We start from the raw sequence: 21,222 nt of genomic DNA on the forward strand, positions 1-21,222 counted from the left end.
TTGCAGGTGCTGAAAGATTCTTAAGCCTAACATTAATTTTGAAAAAAAAATCAAAAGAAAAATGTGACCCAGAAATCTGTTTGTCAAACTAAAAGCCAGACAATAAAAACATTACACTTACAAAAACCAGTGTCAATGGCAATTAGAACAATACATTATCCTATTTCATCTTTAAAATGATAAAACTGCAAAAAATATTTGCAGTGGGAGTCAAACTGGCAGACCATTTTGACCATTATCTTTCAGATTCACTGAAGATATGTCTGTGCTTTAGAACTGTATCTTCCAAAATGCTAAAAAAAGATGTTCATCCTGTAGAAGGAAAAAATCTTTACTCCTACAACTTACATCTGCATAATATTCATTAAAAAATAACATTCTCTCATCACAGATATGACTTCGAAATGAAAAGCAGGAAATAAAAATGACCATCTACAACACAAAAAACAGAAAAAACAGCATTTTCCCAACAGCTAATCCTAACCAAAAGTGAATGGAGCCTGAAGCATTCTATCGAAAAAGCTCTTAAAAGGCAGCTTTGTTCATGGCCATTTCCATCATTCAAGTGAATCCATAAACTGCATTACTGTAAGAATAAGCACTTCAGGATAACCTATGTATAAGTTATGAAATATAGTTATGGGAGCCCACAATCTCCTGTAGTTTCACATTTGAACTGCACTTTAAAATCCAGCCTCCAACATGGATAAGGGATCTGACAATAATTGTACTTTCTATTCTAAAACAATACTTACTGATACATGTCTACCTCAAAAGTAAAATAAACAAAGTGCATCAAGGATTAAATCAATAGACAAATTTAACCGAGACATAGACATAAACGTAGATCAGGCCATTTAGGTTAAGCAACATGTGCAATATTTTATCGTAGGTTGTTTCAACAACCTCAGTCCAAAACATCTTGAAGGTTAATTTTATTGTATTATCATTGATCCTAGAGTTAAAAAAAAATCTGAACATCAGGATCTATTAAAAGCAGATTTATTTTTTCTTTGAACAAAAGATTATAAATTAGGTATATGTGCAAATACAAGGCAGGTTTCCTCTCAAAAGTTTCTCTCAAATTCCCTGCATATTAAAAAAAAAAATAATTTCAGGTGCTACTATTTCCAAATCTGGGCAACTCTAGTTCCAAGCTTGTTGCAACATTTTCTCTGGCTCAGATTATGCAGTACTGCTTTCATTGCTGACATGATACTCAAACTCCTGACCGAATTTATAATCTGTAGTCTCTTTAATAAGCTAGCACACTGGAGAAGAGCACCAATTAATTTATCCTGAATTCTACAGAAGGTAATGTGGACTCCCTGCATGCTACACTATACTTTTTGAAGGTATGTACAGGTATATATTTTTGTTCAGATACTAACGAAAGAAACATTATTTTTTGATGACTCTTAGTAATAACTAAAGGAGGTTCATATATTAAGGCGTTCTTTTAAGCACCATTTTTAACATCTATTTTAATTGAAAATTGCATATGTGTCTGAGGCTTAGTCGTCACAGCTTGTTTTACTGAAACCTGAATTCCATGATCCAAGAACATAGGTTGTTTTTTCTTCTAACAAAGCATCAAATACAAGATGTTGGCAGCTGAATGAGATCAAGATAGAAACCACTGTTTTGTCCATCCTGCCAAAACCGTCTGCTTGTAATAGGGACCAACATATATGGTAGCTGAAGAATGCTGGTGTTTTCACTATGAGCAAAGAACATTAAATTGACCATTGAATTAATTTACTTTAATGGAAACTGTTCACTTTCAAATATGTCAACAAAAGTATTGATTTTGATACTACTTTTCTGTGAATCAACACAGTTAAACTATAGCTAAAGTTAAACTGTTCTCACTATAATTTATATTGGTTAGGGGTAATGAATTCAAAATGTAAAACTATACACCTGTAAGACAGTCCATTTCTGTGTGTTTTCCATGTTCAGAATGGAAAACACAGGAAAATGCTCTTCAAGCTACAGAGATAAGGGAAATGCGATTACTATTTATTATAAGGGAAAGGAATGTAATTACTTACTTGCATGTTGAATATTCATTGAGAACACCAGATGACATTTTAAAATACACTATGTTAGTGTTTCAGTTTTGATTGTTAAATTTTAATTTCAGTTTTTTCCAGAAAATAAATGTGAGACTGGGGAAACAGACACTGTCATTTAGAAAATGAATGCACAAACCTGTTGTTCGTGGATCAGAGAATTTCAAAGCACAGACTAAAATCTTTTCCATGTGCGTGGATAATTCCATGACAATAAACCAGCTGTTCAACTTTGACATGCTCTAGACATATCAAAACAATGCCAAGCATTCAAAGATAAGGTTTCCGTTTCTTTTCTGTGAGCTTCAATTTCTGCCCACAAGCTGTGAGGACCAGAGAGGTGTGAAAATACTGTTAGGTTCCCAGTGAGCACCTGTTTCCTTGAGTGATGTGAAGGGGCAGCAGTGGAACAGTAATGGCTCCCAATGAGAGTTTTTTTAGAGTAAAAGTAAATATAACCTCTAATAACAGGTTAAGATTAATTTTCTTTGAGAAAAACTAAATAACTAAAAAAATCTAAAACTGTAATTTCTGTTTTTAACCTGTTGCAATGATTGCCATGCAGTTGTAGTTTAAACAAAAAAGTACGGTACGAACAGTTATTTTCTCTTAACATTAAAGGTGAAATCCAACTGAATTCTTTTTAATAGTATTAGTTTTTAGTTCTACTAGATATAGAACATGCTGTGTCTGCAGGTTCCTTCTGTAACTCAGCACAACCAAGACAAAGACACTCCAAAAGACTGCAGGCCCACCGATTAATCAAAAACATGGCAGAAAGCTTCTTAACAGCACTAGCCATCCAAAGGTATTCAGTCTTTAGTCTCCTTGTAGTTTTCAAAGAGTAGATTGGAGATTGGGCTCGACTGCTGTCTCACGATCAGGAGATTCAATGTAATTGGCTGCCTCCTGAAGTTTTAACAGCATGGCCATCTGGAAAGGAAAAAATGTCAGATTCACATCATGCGATGGTGCATTTATATCAAGGATGGTCCAACAGAGGCACTTCTTTCTTCCATAGTTCCCCCGTTTCTTATTCCAACAGTTCTTTTGATCTTTTTGATCATTTAGCTATGTAGTTTCAGCATAATTTTTCAGCCATTTTAAGGTAATCTCATCACCAGAGTGAAAAGCTTAAAGGTCATCCAGTAACGTTACACAGGCACATATTTATAATGTGGAACATGGCCTGAACATTGAGATAATTTTGATTTTGCTTTAATTAAAGTGAGGAATATACTTCAGCAGATGCAAAATATTATACTGCTTCTACTAATAATAGGCTTTTGAAAAGGGAAAAATATAAAATACCTGGTTTTAGAAATAAAATGGCTTATTTTAGTTTTTAGCCCATCAAAATATATTTTGCTGTACCTCTGACCAGTAATGTAATTAAATTATTAATGCATATTCTCTTTCTATTTGATTGCCTTTTCATTTTGGAAGCAATTTGTATTGATTTATGTCTATAAAATCTAATATTTTATGGAGGTTTTATATAGTTAGTAAACCAAGATAGTTCTTAAAGGAACACTCTTGCAAGATTTGAAGAGAGAAGAGAGCTACCTGGGAAGTGAGATGATAATATAATTTCTTGTTTTTGTATTTTTGCAATCTATGCAGTCCAGTGTCTTGAAGTCAGCTTTACGCTCAATATATATAAAGATCCTGCCTGTCCTTGGTCAGTAAGATAAAGGGCATGTATTTGGTAAGCTGGCTGTACGCCCAGAATATGAAAAGAACTAACTGTTGTCCAGTCTGCAACTTACAGTAGATATAATTAATTGGCATGTGTTGCTGTCTTATCATTTGTTTAGAATGTGTCATAGTAATTCTTTGTGTTTTAAGGTATAAAGGACCATCTTCAGCTAGTTATTTTTTAAGTCTGGTGGTTGCAAGCCGGACTTCCATATGCATATGAAATAAAGAGACGTCTGCTTCACAGACACCTGAACTTTGTCATTTGTATGACAACAGAATAGACAAACGTGCCAAGGATTTAACACTTAATTTTATGCAAAGAATCCACCACTGAAGTGCAGCCCCACCTGGGCGAGGCATGGCAGCTGTTTCCCACCAACAGCCTCAGTACATGGCAGATCTGTGTAGAAGGAAGTGCTTAACCAATTTATTGAACTGATGGGCTTCAATTATGATGGCGATTCCTTTAAGAAGACCAGAATGTGAAAGTCAGCAGTTGGATTATTATCCATCAACCAAAGTTTGATTGGATGATAATGAAGTATTTGTCTAGGGTTTAAACAGTAGGATACTGAGAAAAAGAGAAATGGCATCTCTAGTGCCTACTCACTAGTGGGTCTGACTCGAGGGAACTGGGGGTTGTCTCCTTGGATACCCGCTCTTCGGCAACCTGCCCTGTGCTAACTGGTCCCACGCTTGGGGGGGGTAGGTGGAAAAGCTTAGCCTGGTCCTGTTGAGCAGAGGGCCAGGGCAGAGTACCCCTCACCCACTCCACTGGGTCCTCCCAAACAGCCTTATGGCCATGCACCTGAAAAAAGAAGAAAAAAACTTTAAACACTTAAAATATTAGGGCCCAGAACTTAAACACCAAAAAAGAGAATGTAAACCTAACAGTACAGGTAACAAATAATAAAGACAAAAAGGTAAAAATAACAGGTAAAATAACCATATTGCATGCAGACAACATGGGTTTATGGCGATTTCAACAGTCTAGTCAATAGTCAATGTAGGAAAACATTGATAATGGTCAGCAGAATGTGGTCATGATGAAATTGTAGTTAAAAGTACTGAATTTAAATCAAAAGGATAGATGTTAAAATTATATGACCATTAGACTTCATTTAGAACATGTTTCAGTTTTGGTCACCATGCTGCAGGAAAGAGAGAGTACCAAGGAAAGAAAACAGACTAATCTGTGGTCTGAAATGGATATAAGACAAAAGGAACAGAATATTCTTAGTCTGGAACACAGAAGGTTATGTGGGGGATTTTGATGCAGGTATTTGAAGGGCTGTGAACAAGTCACCCAGGGTACTACTTCAACATCAATTGCCACTGAACATGAATGAAAATTAAATCAAGAGATATTCAGACAGAAAACACAAGACACTGCTTTAAATACAGTGTAATGGGACGAACTCTTTGACTACTTTCTTGAAGCTGACAGTGAAGAATCCCTTAAGAAACAAATAGAAGTCCTTTTTTTAAGTCACTAGCAACAACATAGGCAGAATTATTTAGTCACATTGGTCACTATTTCCACATTCAGTTACCTTCAGGAACATATGTGAATTTTAGTAACATTATTAAAATAGAAGAAGTTCTTATATGAGTATACAAATAGTCTAAGTTGAAAACTGACATTTTAAACCAAAACCTGTTCCATTTGCCCTTCTACATAATGCTCAATATACTAATGATAAGTATAATATACTAATACTAAGTCATAATATTTTGAGAGTGAAGATGTGGAAAATTAATTTAGAACACTGTTTGATCTACAAACTACTGAGTACAATCAAACTATTACAATCTGTATCCCAAGCAATAAAAGGTTCACGTCCACAGCTAAATCTTAAACTATAACAGACATTGAAATGGTAATTTATTCCTCTATAAAGAGGATGCTTGGTAGGATACTGTACCTTGATACCGTCCTTGGCGCCTTCTTGCAGGTAGGGTATGATGGAATGGTTCCAAAGGTCGATGAACCATGAACGGAACTCCTCCACTGTGACTGGGCAGGACAGGAAGAAACAGGGCCCTGAGGAGACAGATGTCTTTCAGCAAAGGGACATATGCAACCTTCATAAGCAGCCTTCTTCTTTAGCAAAAATCTTAACTCCATACATGTCCATCCAACAACCAGTAATTACAACACCTCAATTAAGTATGTGGAAGAAACCTTTCTGTTTAATGTCAACAGTCCATATATAGGAACATTTCTAAAAAATCCAGGATTAAAGTACTTCACATCCCCTCATTTTACTGCCAAAGTGATAGGAAGATGATTTTAAAATTTGTTTCAATGATCATTTTACAATCTAAAAAAATTAAGTTTTACATGAATTTGATTTCAAGATTATTCATTGGCGAGGTTTATAAAGGTTGGATGTCTGGACAACGGACAAATAACCACACTGTTTGAACGTGCGTTCTAGAGGAAATTCATTTACTTCAGAATCTCTGTGTTGTGACTTAGCCAGTTAAGCTAAGTCAGTATTCAATAATACTTTATTCAGTTTAATAAAAACAACAAAAAAAGCATTTCATGAAGCCCACTCTTGTGTACATACTATAAGGGTTGACATCTATTAAGATCAGAGGTGTAAAGGTGCACAAAAATAGAGACCTGTTCCAGGTGTACAGAAATTATATTAACCATATTAAACAAATCTATTAAAATAATTACATTAATTTTATTTGATTTAATTTAGATTTTATTTTCTATTACAAAATTAAATTCTACAATTCTATTCTACAATTTAATTAAAATTAATTAGTTTTAAATAAAAGCAATATGCAAAGAGTAAAATATCATGCCTAAGTTCCACTGCAAAAATAATTAAACTCTTTCTGTCAAAAACACTGTTAGGTCAGATTGCCTAGTTGCAGCTTATTTCAGTTTTAATATCAGGTAACCTGGCAAGAAATAACCTATGAAAAAAGAATCCTATTCATATAGTGGATCTGTAAGCAGGTATTTGTAGTCATTCTGCCCAGGATTCTGCGTCAGTCCTACCAATGAGAAAGTCAGAGGTGCTGTGCTTCTCCAAGAAGGTGTGCAGGTGGTACCAGAGCTTGGGCACCCAGTCCAGCACCCGCATGAGCTCCTCACTGCAAATGCTGCTCTCATTCTCCGATTCCATCAGCTTCCTGTGCAGGTAACGCACTAAGAAGCCATTAGCTGGCTCCACGTTGTTAGAAAAAGTCACCATTCTGCAGATGATAGGAATCACGAGTTACTTGACAGAGGTTGGGCTCAATCATCATTCACAAGCTCATATAAAAGAAGAGACTTCTTCTTGTGACTGATGGCAGTATATTTAAATTGAAGGTGAAATGCAGTTTGCACTATATTCATTAATTGTAGCATGTGGTTTTAAGTCTGTTTTTAATAAGTTTGTTTGGTTGTTCATATTTTGCTAATAATCTTAAACTGCTGCATCTCAGAGTATTTAAAAGAAAAGGTGAATTTGATCTGCTTTGTATTAGTCATTTAATTTACTTAGATTCAGCATAGAGAGATAGCATCTCTGAAGAAAACACAACCTCAAAAGACTTTTTTATGAAAAAAGATCCCGGCTACATAAAAGCAGGTTTTAAAGGTTTCAAAAGATCTACTAGAAAGTGCATATTTTAAAATTATTTTATGATAAAGAAAATCAAACAAACATCTGATTTGAGGTATACAAAGTACATGAGCTTTCAGGTTCAGTAATAAAAGTGAACAGTGAAGGACCCAATGTCATATTTCTGGACCCAGGATTTTCACTGCAGTCCCTCAGGAAAAATATGCTACTGTACATTCCACAGTATATTACAGTTTAATCTTATTATATATATACACCCTAATTAGGAGAGCTACACAGTTTTCCAGCACATACCTAAAGCTCAGATGCAAACCGTGATTTGGAGTCATCTTGACTGGCTGATTAGTTGTACCAATAATATAGGGGCTGCAAACAAGAAGAAACATGTAAGAAAATCTATGCTAAATAATTTCTCTTAACTTTATACTTAACCATCCAAATCATATGGAATTCCAATGGAAATTAGTGCTACATGTGAATTGCTTTTTATATTTACGTTATACAGTACACCATAGCACATTGTGTAAGTTGCCCTGGACAAAAGGATTGGACAATAGTATTATAGAAGCAGCAAATGAAATCCAAAAGATAAAAGTTTAGGCTGGGCAAACACTTGTCAGAAGATGTTTAATGTAGACAAGTACAGGATATTGTATGCAGTTAGCAAAAACAAATTATAAATACAAGATAGGAAATAAAGTGAAGACCTTACAAAAATCCTGACTCACCATTTGTGGTATTTGCAGGTCAGAGCACCATTAACAAGCTCACTGATAGAACATGCATCACTAAGGTCATCCAGGATAATAACCAATGGGACATCTCCACTGCTAGTCTCCCGATCAATTTGATTTGCCAGATTGGAAAGATACAGCTGCAGGTCCTGAAAACCAAAATGGAAAGATGATAAATACTTTGCCTTAATACACTGCTTTAATAATTTAATATCTCTTATACAGATTTACATGATGTTGGTAGTGTTGCATTCCTTAACAGCACTTTAGAACTCAAGAAAGGTTACAAGTGTAACCTTTGTAATTTTGTTGTTACAATTGAAAATATCTGTAGTTCAAGATACTGTGTACATTATAAGATATTATATTAAGATAACATAAGATAAGATATAAGATATTATGTTTGTGTCCTTTTATAATGTAAAGAACCATTTATACAGGGCTATGCCATATTACAATGTGGTACTGTTATACAAATAACACAAATGTGTTCAAATTACAGGCATATCTAATGAGCAAATTCTTATTTATTTCACAATTCTGCCTTGAAAGTATTGGGGGGAAAGTAGACAATTTTGCTATATTGAGGGTTTCTCAATTTAAAATGGCAAGCCTTTCTGTTTATTTTTTGTTTACTTAGATGTATAAAAAATGTGAAACGATTGAGGATAATTTTTTTACAATAAAAAATCATATTAAATCGGTAGCTATAACTCAGTGTAAACAAGAATAAAACACTTGTTAACCGATTGTCGGGTTTAACATTTTGTAAATAAGTATTTTGAGAAAATAAAAACACGTTATGACAAAACTTGAGCAAATGTATTGCAATAGTAAATTTGAGCTGTTGTAGGCCACTCAATGGAGCTCACCTTGCAGGACTGCTGGTGCATGTTATATGTGACCGTGATGCCTTCTGTGACTTCCCGCCCAGAGCGATCCACCAAGTACTCCGCTAGACGTGAAGTGAGGTAGGTCTTGCCTGTACCGCTGGGCCCCGAGAGTATCAGTCGTCGATGTTTTAGCAGTAGGCTGATGTAGTGTTGCATCATGGGCTTGGGAATCAGAGTCTCAAACACCAGACTGTCCACACACTTCTCCTTCAAACCTATAGAAAGGAAGCGGGGTTGGGGGGAAACAAGACCTCTTGACATCAAGCTTCATGTTTCTGTTTTTAATGTAAAGATGTTAAAGTAAAGCTAAATGACAAAGGAACACATTCTAAGTTACAACATTCTTAAATGGAGTCTTTTTTTTATAAATAACTCAATAACAGTGTAGCGGCAATGCTTGTTAATAAGACAGAATTAAGTGTTGCTGTGCTTTCCTAAATGAGGCCCCATCTCTCTCTTCATCTCTGTGGTGCAGCCGCAGAGAAACTATTCATGCAGGCTGATTTAAGGTTTCCTTTGATAAGGGACAGCTCCCAAAGGGGGATGCACTTAGCTAAGCCTGGCTATCATGATCAAAGGTCATCCATTGGCACCTATCTGTCTAGGGAGTGCCAGATGGACATCTGGACTGCATTCCTAAGTGTCAGGAGTAAGTGACTCATGTCTTACCTTGATCAACCAATCAGGGACTGGTAGGGCTGAGTAACCCACGTGGTTCTCTGATACCCATGAAACTTTCAGCCAATGAACGAGCTGAAGTTCCTCCAGATAAAAACAGGCAACACAGAGCTCCAAGACTATTCTAAGACTTTCTAAAGCGAATTCTAAGGAGAATTCCAGGGGTGCGAGACAATTCCAGGGCAGGACGGCCCAGGAGCAGAAGGCTCCCAAGGGCAGGACATTCTCGCAGCGCGCCTCCTGACCATCCTGAGACTCAGCCCGGACAACCACGGAACGGCCAGTGTGTCCGAGTGCCAGAACTTTCCTTTGTTCTAAGAGTCTAGAGCGGAGGTTGCCAGAGACTAACCAAAGGATCCACCCGAGGTTAGCATCAGCAGCAAGCCTCGTGAACAGGTCGGAACTGTGGACAGCTGAATCACTATTCAGAACTAGCGCTTCATCAGGAACGAACTGGTCTTCTTCCTGACCTGCTGGGACCCACAGTTATCTTTTCTCCTGTGCACAAACTTTGCTAGTTAAAGCCAACACTAACTAGCCGGTCAGTGAGCATCAGCAGCGCACCATCGCAAGCCGCACAGCACAGCCTGGCACGGAGCCAGAGAGCCCGCAGGAGATCTGAATCCCCAGAGATTGGATGAGTATTCAACTTCAATGCATTACAGCTGGAGAATTCAATTGTTATCCCAACCAGTTGATATCAATTTAATTCCTAAGAGTTATGTACTTGTTTTGAGTATCTAATATAGAAGTTATAACCAAGTTCATTTACGAAACGGTCTAAATGAATGATATACTGAACGTATGTCCTCTTGATATGTGTAACTCTTCGTAACTGATTGAATATATACCTTTTGTATTCTGATAACCCTCTCTATAAGATCTATTAGGTTTACATGCATATTCTATGTATTAATAAATGTATCCTAGTGTATTAGTACCTGTGTGTGCGCGTTGTTTGAGTTATATCGCAAGGTTGGATTCTAAAGCCATTAAAAGAATCAATTTTGTGATTTACTGCTACAATTAATAATTGTCCCAGTAAATGCCCAAACCCCTACAGAACTGGTGCCTCGTGAGAGCACATTACAACAGCAATGGAACAACATTCTCTTAATAGTCTTTTTAAGTCACTTTAGATATAAGCCCTTGTTAATGACTGATTAATTATTTTAGAGCAGTTGAGTATCTTTATCCAATTTGAGAATACTCAGTCATCATGAAATTCAAAATATTTTTTAAACGCAAAACCAATTATAATAATTTAAGAAAGACATGTCCCAAAATACAGTTAATAGGGTCTCCTGAGTGTCTCATTCACTGTTATATTGTATACTTCAGACTTCAACAGTTGAAATCTGAGCTGTCATGAACTGACTAAAACTGTGGTTCTTCAAGCAGCTATCAACAAATGGGCAAGTGACAGAGTTTGCTGACCTTGAGCACGTTAGGGAATTCTCATATGCCATACAATAGCAATCCTTTGACTAATCATGGCCCTCCACCAATTAATGGGCTCTGTGGCCCTGTTCACTGTGAAAGTAAGAAAGAGGTGTACATTTGGGGGGACACTCACGTACTGTATGGTTTTCTTTTTCATGCAGGAATGAGGAGGATGGTATTTCCCAAACAGGTTAAAGGCACCAAACAGCTTCTGATCATTTATCATTCCTAACCTTTCTTATGTGCTTATAACTGAGTAGGCATCAAAAGCATTATAATCACTAACACCTAGCTTATTCTGTCATAGTCAGGTTATTGTCTGGTGTTGGAAAAGAAAAAAAACTACTTACTGCTTTAAAAGTTAAACATTTAAGATGCTTATATGTGAGAAGCCACAAACTTATGTCTCACCCTATAACTTCATTATGCTCCTTTGATTTAATGAACAGCTGCAGACTTGGAATAGTGCAAAATGATTTAAGAACATGGCTCTGAGTACTGAAGAAAATTATCCTTCTTATCTTATAATTCATAAGAGTTCCATTGTTCCTAGGAACAGATAGTGGTTAATTTACAGCCTGTGGAAAATAAATTTAGCAGGATTTGGGAGACCAAAAATCAGTAGCACTTAGTTCTAGAACACTTTAATGTACTGACTTAAAAGTAATTTATTTTGACATTTACTTTTAGAATGTTTTGACTTTACTTGTGCCAAGGGTCCTACTCTGAAGACCCCCTGCTGTGTCTGACAACAGTAACCAGTCTAACAGCCCAACAGTCTAACATACACTTTCAAGATTCTAATTTTCACTCGGGCTACAAAAGATTCTGGAAGATTTGCTTTTATAAAACACAATGTTTTCAAGTGCATTTCTCTTTCATGGGGTTTCAAAGTGTACTTTAAACCTTAGGACCACGAGACATATTTTAGCTGTGTTTTCCAACACTACTGATAACAAATAGGTTATTATTCGTGTTGTTAGAGACATGATAAAATTAGTCATCTAGCCTACTGTTCCTTAATATGTCAAAGCAGGGGAAGTGCAGTTTGATATTGAAAGATATATCTGAAAAGAACATGCCACTGCATGCTGACATAACTCCTCATTTAAGCCATCATAATAGGGATACAATCACTGACCTTTACCACAAAAAATACATACATCTCATGTGACCTTCACACAACTGACCTTTCAATGTCACAGAGATGTTGTTGACTCCTTTGCTCATACATCTGGATGGCAATACTTCAGGTGTCTCTGTACCCAGGATCCTTTTGCCATTGTTGATGCTGTAGCTATAGATGGAGTCAACAGATAATCCTAGACTGGAGGCAGGGTCCACAACTGTAATGTAGTCCTGATGGGAGGAAGAATGACAATGGGTCTGGTTTAAACAAAGTTCTGAAGCTCTGTGCACACAATCTAATCAGCGTGTCTCCTCATACAGCAGTTTTATTTCTCACTTTTAAACCATAATCCTTCATTTTTGTTGTTGAGAATTTGTGAAATACTCCCTATAATAAGCTGTGGCTGTAGATGAAGCTTGGTAATACAGTAGTTTCTTTCTTTATCAGAATAATTCAGAAAATACAATATATGGGAGCTTGGTGATACAGTCCTGTAAGGAATCTGAGTATACAGTATATGTATTTCTCTGTGTACATCTTATTTAAAAGACTGGTTGTAATATGTAATCAGGTTATTTTATTTTCTGTTATCTGTTCTGTGCTAGCGTGCAGACTGCCTTTCATCACTGTTTTATATCTATTCTATGTCTGTTTTCCTTGTTATATCCTGTGTGCTATGCATTCAGATTTAAACTTGACATATGTAAAGATATATATATATCATAATTCAAATCCCTTCACTTCATGAAACCCATCTCAAATCTGCTAATGTAAATAGACTTCAAAAGACACAGATATATTGCTTTTTCTTGTGTGAAATAAAATAGTATGGGCTTTTACTGTGACTGAGGTGGTGGGCAGAGACTCAGTTCTCTTTAAATCTCATATGGATTCACAGATATTTGGATGTATTTTTATAAATGGAAATACAGTACAGCGTAAATACATTGATTGGCTCCAAGAACCTTCTCAGCCACAGTTCAGTAAATACATTTAAACAGTCCCCTTTCTTTACTGTTCCTCTTTTTTTGCAGTTTGTTTTCTTTATTTTATTGTGATCGGGATCTTGTGTTAAATTCTAATATATTAGAATTGATTTCAATTTTGTTTATAAAACAGAATTACACATAAGAGGACATCAGTATTAAAAGCTGTAAAACACATTGTCAAAGTAATACTTGGATCAGGGGACCAAATATCCACATATTGAGAGACCAAAGATTAAAATTCTCCAAGGCTTTGGCAATGAACCATAGGTCACAGGAAGCTTAATAGGAGCTTAACTGAAAGAAGAAATTACTGTACATAGAAAGTAGATTTCAACTGAAACACTTAAAGTCTAAAACTTTGTGAACCACAGTAAGCTTTAAATTAATAGAATTCTGTTAAAGGTTTTTTAATTTTTGTTTAATCCTATTATTTTTATTTAATTTAAAATTATTTACATTTGATTAAATTATTTAATTTTTGCAGTCACTCAGACTTGTAGCCACTACTCAAAGATAGCTATGAAATAGATACCTATTTTAAGAATAGCAGCTTTTTACAACAAGAACTAGAATGTACTGCACTTAATTAATCATTTTCATGCAAACTTAAATAAACAATTTAAAAGAATATCTGAAAAGTGAATAAATTAAAAATGGTGATTGGGTGTTAAAGTTGGATAAAAACACATCAAGAAGTCACCTTGAAGGCCTGAATGACTGCTTTGTCAAGCATGGTCCAGTCTGTCTTCGCATTGATTTTCACTGAGCCAATGAAGAAATCCTGCTGTTTAACCTCCTGGACAAGAGCAGAGCAGCCAGTCATGTCAATTTGTTGTGGTTAACTTTCATTTCATTTTTCAAAACTAGATTATAAAATCTATTTTATAAACAGAGAATATTTTATAACTTCATAGGAAAGCAGCATTATGGCAGTAACTTCGTGAGCAAAGATGCAAAAATAAAAAATCTAAACTTTCTTCATTAGTTTTAATTATTACAGAGCCCTGCCAAGATACTTCTGCACACATGGTAATTGCATCAACCTTCAGCATGACTTGAACCAGCTTATGCATGAGGGCAGCTTTGGGATCCTTTGAGCAGAAAAGTGCTACATAAACGCCATCCATTTTTAACATTATCTGAAGTCAGGGCTGAATAGAGTCACTTACATCTTTGAAAACCCGCAGATCTGGCACACAGACCACCACACGAAGACGTTGCTCATCCTTCTGGGAGGAAGTACTCATCGCGTCCATTGGAGACAAATCTGAAGAGAAAAGGAAGTTTGAGGGATTGAGAAATAGACTTGTCTCTGAGGAGAAACATCTTAAATCCTTACTACACTTCTGAACTATCAAAGCTGTCCAGATTTTGTTTTCTAAAGGTACTGTTATCTCTGTGGTTTTTAGGGGATTATACTTTTTCTACAGGGATAGTCCTGACTTGCCCTAGAGTGCCCCAATCAAGGTTAATTCTACACAGTTTCTGATCACAGTTTTTAATTATTTTATCTAGTAGTATAATTTGTTCAGTACAGCATGGAGCAGCCTTGTAAGGGTGTAGAGGACTAATATTTCATGCTCTTACTGAATTGAGCAATGATTAGTACAACAGGTAAAAATGAAATTATTCCCCATCTATTTAAGGATTAATCTGTAAAACCTGCTCTATTGTGGTTTTCAGGCCCATGAGTGACAGGCTCCACTCCAGTAAATTAAAAATGTGGAATAGGTCAGGGTAAATATGATTCATTGAAAGAGGTAATCGCAGATTCATTACAGAACTGCAAGATCATAACACTTTGTAATATACAGTATATGCAGGGATGCATACGCTATGAATCTTCTTTCACATCTTCTGTCTGCAAACAGATATAAACTGCAAACTCACAAGTGCCACTGTAAGATGACATGATTTTTTGAGGCACAGCAAGCCAAGTATGTCTGGCTGAATCACAAACATTTAAAATGGGCAGCACTCGGCCAACTTTGTGTCAGGTTGGAGACTTTTGACAAATCCTATACTAAAGTGTCCAAAATGTACTATACACAAATATACAAACTGCTTAACCTTTCAGGAACCTCTCCTACAGTACCTGTGAATCATTTTTTTCCAAACTATTGGGGGAATGTAACTCAAATAGCATATAAAGTTTCTCAATTGTATGAGTTGATATTAACCACCATACCTGGTTCATTGCACTCGCTTAGGCTCAGGCTGAAGGACTGGGTGAGGGACATGGCCATAGATTGCCGTGGTGATGATGAGGTAAGCAGTGCGGTCAAACTCTGTGGTTGGGAGATGGATGAGGGAGGGGCAGAACTGGGAGCAGTTGTCCCTGTCTTTAGCTGATCATTCTCTGCCTTCAGATTCTCCACTGTCATCTATGAGAAAACAGAAAACTTATTTGTATGATAGTGACCTTTAATTTGTTCACATTTCAAGAAATGCATGATAAAATACATACTCCAAGGGTTCCATTCATCCATTTTCCAACTGCTTTTTCCAATACAGGCTCGTGGGAGACCTGAAGCCTATCCCAGTAAGCAATGGGCAATCCTGAATACATCCTGAATGGGACACCAGTTTATGGCAGGGTACTCACAGACACAAACACAAACATGCACACACTCACACCAGGGACAATTTTCCCAGAATCAAATTTATCTACCAGTCTTTGGCCTGTGGGAAGAAACCACTCTTGAAGGAAACGCACACAAACACGGGGAGAAAATACAAACTCAGCACAGAAATGCTAACAAAATTCTACCACAAAGCAGAACATTAAATTAATAATGAAAGGACACTGACGCAGCTAACAAAATATCACACATTACTGTGCTAGCCCAAAAGAATAACTATTTATAAGGCAGTGCTTGCCAAACATACTGAGAACGCCTGATATCTGCTTAAGACATAATTAACAAAATCTAGAAGTACATAGTGTCTGCTTAAAAAATAAATAGAGAAACCCAAGAATATTCTTACAGTTTATTACGTATCAAGTCTAGCAGCCTTGGCTTTACACCATATATGGCATGGAATTGTACTGAAACTGTTCTGGGTGGGTTTTCCGTTTGTGATGTTGTATAAAAAGTGTCCTTTTGTAACAATAAGTTGAGGCAGTGCTTCATCGGTTTTGGCTCCCCTGTGCACACATAATAAAGGTAATGCCTGCTTCATACACACCCGGATCGCGTCTCCTTTGTTGGACACAACACTTTTTTAAATTAAAGACCTTTACATCGTGTTACATGACCTTCACCGATTTGTAAATGACAGGTTGTGCAGTTAAAACAACTTTTCATACCTCCATTCAAGCAGTAAGTTTACAATGTAAAGTAAAACTATGGGGAATGCTAATAAGAACTGTTTAGTAGTACCTACTCATTCACTACACATCTAAAAACATCTCGACAAAATATGCAGTATCTCTCATGGAGCAAGATACGTGTACTTTAAGTATCTAAGCCAAAAAAGGAAGTTATCTCTATGACAGCACAGCAGTCAACCAAGTCAACAAGATTAGACTTTCAGCTTACTTTCAAGTTAAATTTCTCAAGTTTTCTCAATCCCAGATTTCATTTGTTTCATTACGAACAAAATCTGCATCGGAAATGTCTGTCTTACTAAAATAACCTTTGTTAAAAGAGCCACTTGTCTTTCCACTTCCAAGTGTGACCTAAGATAACTAACATTGATTATATACTGTATATCGTACCATGAACTGCATGGAAAAATATGAGGTTTTCTCCTGAATCTATTAGATCCATGTAAGTCTTATAGTTAGAAAGAGGAATGCTTTCTCTCCATCAAAACTTAAGATGTATAGATAAAAAAAAGACAGCAGGAGGGTGCTGTAGCACAGTAAAAACTGTAAATTGCCTGTACCATCCAAAATGGTTTAAAGGAACTTGAGACAGCTTAGGTGAGAAGGTGAAATACAGACAGTATGATGACCCAATTTAAAGTTTACGGTACCTGCATATTGTTCATTGCTTCCCGGAGCTGCTCCAGCTGGTGGGCAGAGCTAAGGGCCTCCAGTCGGATGTCTGTCAGTTTCATTTCCTTCTCCCATAATTCCGAGCGCAGTTCTGATACCACCTTCTCCTCATTCTCTGGTTCCTCATTCCCCTCAAAAATTCTGATCACAAAAAAGAGGTTTACAATTAATAATTGCCTTTACAAGTACTATCACAAAATTCCAGATTTGACCTCAGACAAATTGAAATCAGGTAATAAATGAGAGGCATTTTTCTCATGAACAATCCATAATACTACTTAATGACTATGGTTGCATAGTAGAACCTTTACTTTTTTATTAGTATTAAATAAATATACTGTATTATGCACTACCTTTTCATTTTTTAAATATGTATATACCACCATCACACAACATAAAAAATTTAATTGCAAACAATCACATGTTGTGCTATAAAAACAGGTAATGATGAACTGAAGTCCAGCGAGCATAAATTATTTTATCTACACTCTAAGCAAAAATAATGACCTATTCAAAAAGGTCAAAAAGTATAATCAAACTTACACTGAGGAGGAAGTGGATGTGGATGATGTGAGGGACAAGGCTGTATTCTCTGCCCCTTCATGGACCAGTTTTGGGGAAGATGGGGCAGAAGAGTCTGGTGTGGCAATTTCCTCTATGTCTGAATATGATGTGGCTGATTTGGGTCCCTTCTTGATGCTGAAGGCCTTGTTGAAGGAGGTCCTCAGCTGCAATTGGAGAGGCAGACAGACAGTGGTTCATTAATTAAACTATGTTTTTGGAAAAATGTCATTTTTTGTAATGAACAATAGTGTAAGTCGAACCTCTATGGAGCTTAGAGGCTTGCATTATTGTCTGTAATAAATATTAACCCTGTTGAATTCACATTAGTGCAAATATCTATTTTTTTCATTTTGTTTTTATTTCTTACATTGCTCAAAGCAGAAACTTACTTTGAGCAAAATATATTTATTATATGATTAACACAATACCAGAGCTTTCATTTCCAGTATGATTTGTCTAGATTTACAGTATGTCACTCAATGTCCATTACAAGGTTTTAACACACCCAGCTGTTTTTGATTAATTGTTGATCAACACAATTATAAAATTACTAATTACAATTATCAAGGAGCTAGATTTACCAAAGAGCTGCATTGGAGTGAACTGAAATCTTATATTGAAGTATTAACGAATTTCTGATATAAGTTATTCAGCAGAAAAAAGTAAAATACCATAATTGGGGAGCTGATTGGAGTGTTTTTCTTTACTGCAAGCTAGGAGAATAATTTGTAATAATTTAATTATTTTTTATTTAAATATTTAATTTTTAATATGTATTCTATTAAAAAGACTTAAAGGTTAAAAATAGACTAGGTATTAAAGCAACTTCTTTTGAAAGATGTTGTTTAACAAGACAATCATTAAACACAAAACAGGGAAAAAAAGCTTAACTATCTAAGTCTGATTCAGCACATTTATTGTCTTCTAAAACTAAAGCTGAAAGTCAATTGCAATATTTGCCATTTTCTGTAGCCCACTTGACTTTTTAAGCAGAATAGTAAGCTTTTTCTTTTACTGTACATGTGACATTAACTGCGAATGATACTAACAGCACTTTATTAGTGAAATAGTAAAATTCTATAGTATAAGGCCAGTTAATAGGAGAAATTGATATAGTTTAAATTACAGGTTTTATACATAGCATATTGCTTGAAATACAAACCATATTAACACTCACTAGCTCCCAAAAGCACATATATAATGATAAATATACAATAAACAGAGGTAGTATTCAGGGCTAGATCAATATACAGAATGCCGTGAGTGTTGAATATTTAGGCATAGTGAAAGAAAACATTTGAGGAATTAAGGGTTATTCTACAAACCAAATGAAACAAAAGCTATCTATAAAGTCTAAAAATACTCAGAAAGGTTATGCATATGAATGTTTGTGAAATGCAATGCATTAACATCAATCTCTTTAAAACAGGCATGAATGAACAAGAGTTAACGGTGTCCAAACGTTTTTCAAATGAAATAAAGACTGAATGAGGAATAATGCTCTGCAACAGAAAGGATATGGCAATGAGAGGACTATCAAAATTTTGGAACACTTTAAAGGTCAATAGAAAAATTTACTTGTAAAAGAACTCCCTCTTCTTGAGACATTAACAGTTTAAAAGTTTACAGGAATTTTATTACAGATATCTGAAAGAACTGTTATTCTGTTGTTTAAGTATTTCAGGCTTTATGGTTTGCATTTGACAATCAACATCCTCTTTTTCAAGAGGTCAACTAAAGTATCGCCACAAAACCGTGAGAAACCACATGTAGAGAAACTTCATTTACAACTTAATTATGGAAGTTATTAGTGAATTATGAAGTAAACTCACAGTTATAAAGAAAGGTACAGAAAATGTGAACAAAACTGCAGATCTAACACACATCTAACACATCTGACTATAATGCTATCTTGAGTATTAACACAGTTCTGGCAGTTATTAACATGTACAGTACATCTAATCAGCCTCTGGAAGACAACTATGGAATGTCCTGTCACTCTCCTACGCAAGCATAGCTGCTAATGAAGGATGGTCAATGGTGGTTCTGTCCTGTTGATAGGACTGGAGAATTGTTAAGCCTTTGTCACACTACAGGACCCGACACGACTTCTAGTCGGAGAGCATGTCCTCTCCGACTGCAGTTGCTGAACCTCGCTGCCTTTTCTGTCCTAGAGGGTGTCAAATTATAGGACTATAATTTGTCTATAAGGGGGTGACTAATTACACGATTCCCTCACGACTTTTCATCGCAGTTCCAAATCCCATATTGCGCTGCGAAAGTACTACGAGGTCGCCTCATTTTGGCAGCCAATAAACATGGAGCACATCAGAATAAGAGGAGGAGCACAGCACGAAAGTAAACATACAACAAACACAAAACATCGAACAGACATCTGGTCTGGCTTCAAAGTTCGACAAGCCTCTCCTCCATTTGCACAGTCCAAAACACTCACTTTACTTCTTTCCTTACAGCCACATCGTATGCATTGTACTTCCGGTTGAGCGCTCATTGGCTGTTGACTGTCTCAGACACAAGAGTCCACCCCTACGACTTGTGACTCACTACGAGAAAATCAAACCTGTTTGATTTTCTCGTAGTGAGTCGCAGAGAGTCGTAGGGACTATTAAGAGCGCTATGACTGAGTCACTGGGGGTGTCACACTACACAGCAGGCGTTAACGGGCATGTGCCGCAACTCTCTACAATTTGCTGTGATTTTCTTACCATTATGTAAATTAAGGCCACGACTGAAAAATCCTAGGAAAAGTCGTGTAGTGTGACGCCAGCATTACCATAGGTGTATTATTGGTTATTATTTTAGGTCATTTATCTCATGTCATGTGAAGTCCACATTTGATTCCACATTTTCTAAGAGTTTTACTTTCACAATTCTAGCACTATATGGCCTTAAATTGTTCTGTTGGAAAGTTCAAACTTCCAGATTAGATTATAGGAATGGAAGAACAGCTGTTTTAGGGAGCAAGAGTACCCAAAAATGGGCATCAAAGGAGACTATTATCCTTCTAATCACATATAAATTGCTCTTTCAGTTGGCTTAAAAAATTCAACAGTTAGCACGTCACTTATTATAATGTCTCCATGTTTTCTCTTACATCAAGTCTGTCAAGAGAAAAACTGTGCCACACGCTCTTGCCCACATAAAATGTTGATTTGTCTCTAATTTTTCAACATTTTTTGCTTGAACAACTTCCAATGTTAATCATTTTCATGCAGATGGCAAGCTGCAGTCATTCTGCTAAAGTTGTATTTTCTCTCCTGGAATTTCTCATGCTGTAATCACTGCCACCAAAAGCATTTACACAGATGAGTCAAATAGATACAATTGTCTCTGGCTAGTGAGTTGGCCTTCTGCCTTCCACGAAATGGCTGGTCTCTCACCAAAACAGTCCTGGTTTCT

The 21,222-nt window shown here is 36.2% G+C and overlaps 1 protein-coding gene across 1 annotated transcript in view; it reads right to left on the reverse strand.

Annotated features, from left to right (window-relative positions):
• Positions 1 to 1,001: 1,001 nt before the first annotated feature.
• Positions 1,002 to 21,222, reverse strand: part of nav1a (neuron navigator 1a) — a 94,023-nt gene continuing 73,802 nt past the window's right edge. The window contains exons 14-26 of the mRNA XM_088921068.1: positions 17,782 to 17,966; positions 17,217 to 17,379; positions 15,424 to 15,619; positions 14,405 to 14,502; positions 13,936 to 14,031; positions 12,308 to 12,476; positions 8,976 to 9,211; positions 8,098 to 8,252; positions 7,664 to 7,735; positions 6,799 to 6,995; positions 5,702 to 5,820; positions 4,387 to 4,584; positions 1,002 to 3,008 (exon numbers count right to left, since the gene is read on the reverse strand). Coding sequence (XP_088777194.1) covers positions 2,913 to 3,008; positions 4,387 to 4,584; positions 5,702 to 5,820; positions 6,799 to 6,995; positions 7,664 to 7,735; positions 8,098 to 8,252; positions 8,976 to 9,211; positions 12,308 to 12,476; positions 13,936 to 14,031; positions 14,405 to 14,502; positions 15,424 to 15,619; positions 17,217 to 17,379; positions 17,782 to 17,966 — 1,980 coding nt within the window. The 3' untranslated portion in view covers positions 1,002 to 2,912. The remainder of the gene's footprint in view (positions 3,009 to 4,386; positions 4,585 to 5,701; positions 5,821 to 6,798; positions 6,996 to 7,663; positions 7,736 to 8,097; positions 8,253 to 8,975; positions 9,212 to 12,307; positions 12,477 to 13,935; positions 14,032 to 14,404; positions 14,503 to 15,423; positions 15,620 to 17,216; positions 17,380 to 17,781; positions 17,967 to 21,222) is intronic.

Source organism: Atractosteus spatula, chromosome 7, assembly GCF_055471065.1.
Source record: "Atractosteus spatula isolate fAtrSpa1 chromosome 7, fAtrSpa1.hap1, whole genome shotgun sequence".
NCBI lineage: Eukaryota > Metazoa > Chordata > Actinopteri > Semionotiformes > Lepisosteidae > Atractosteus > Atractosteus spatula.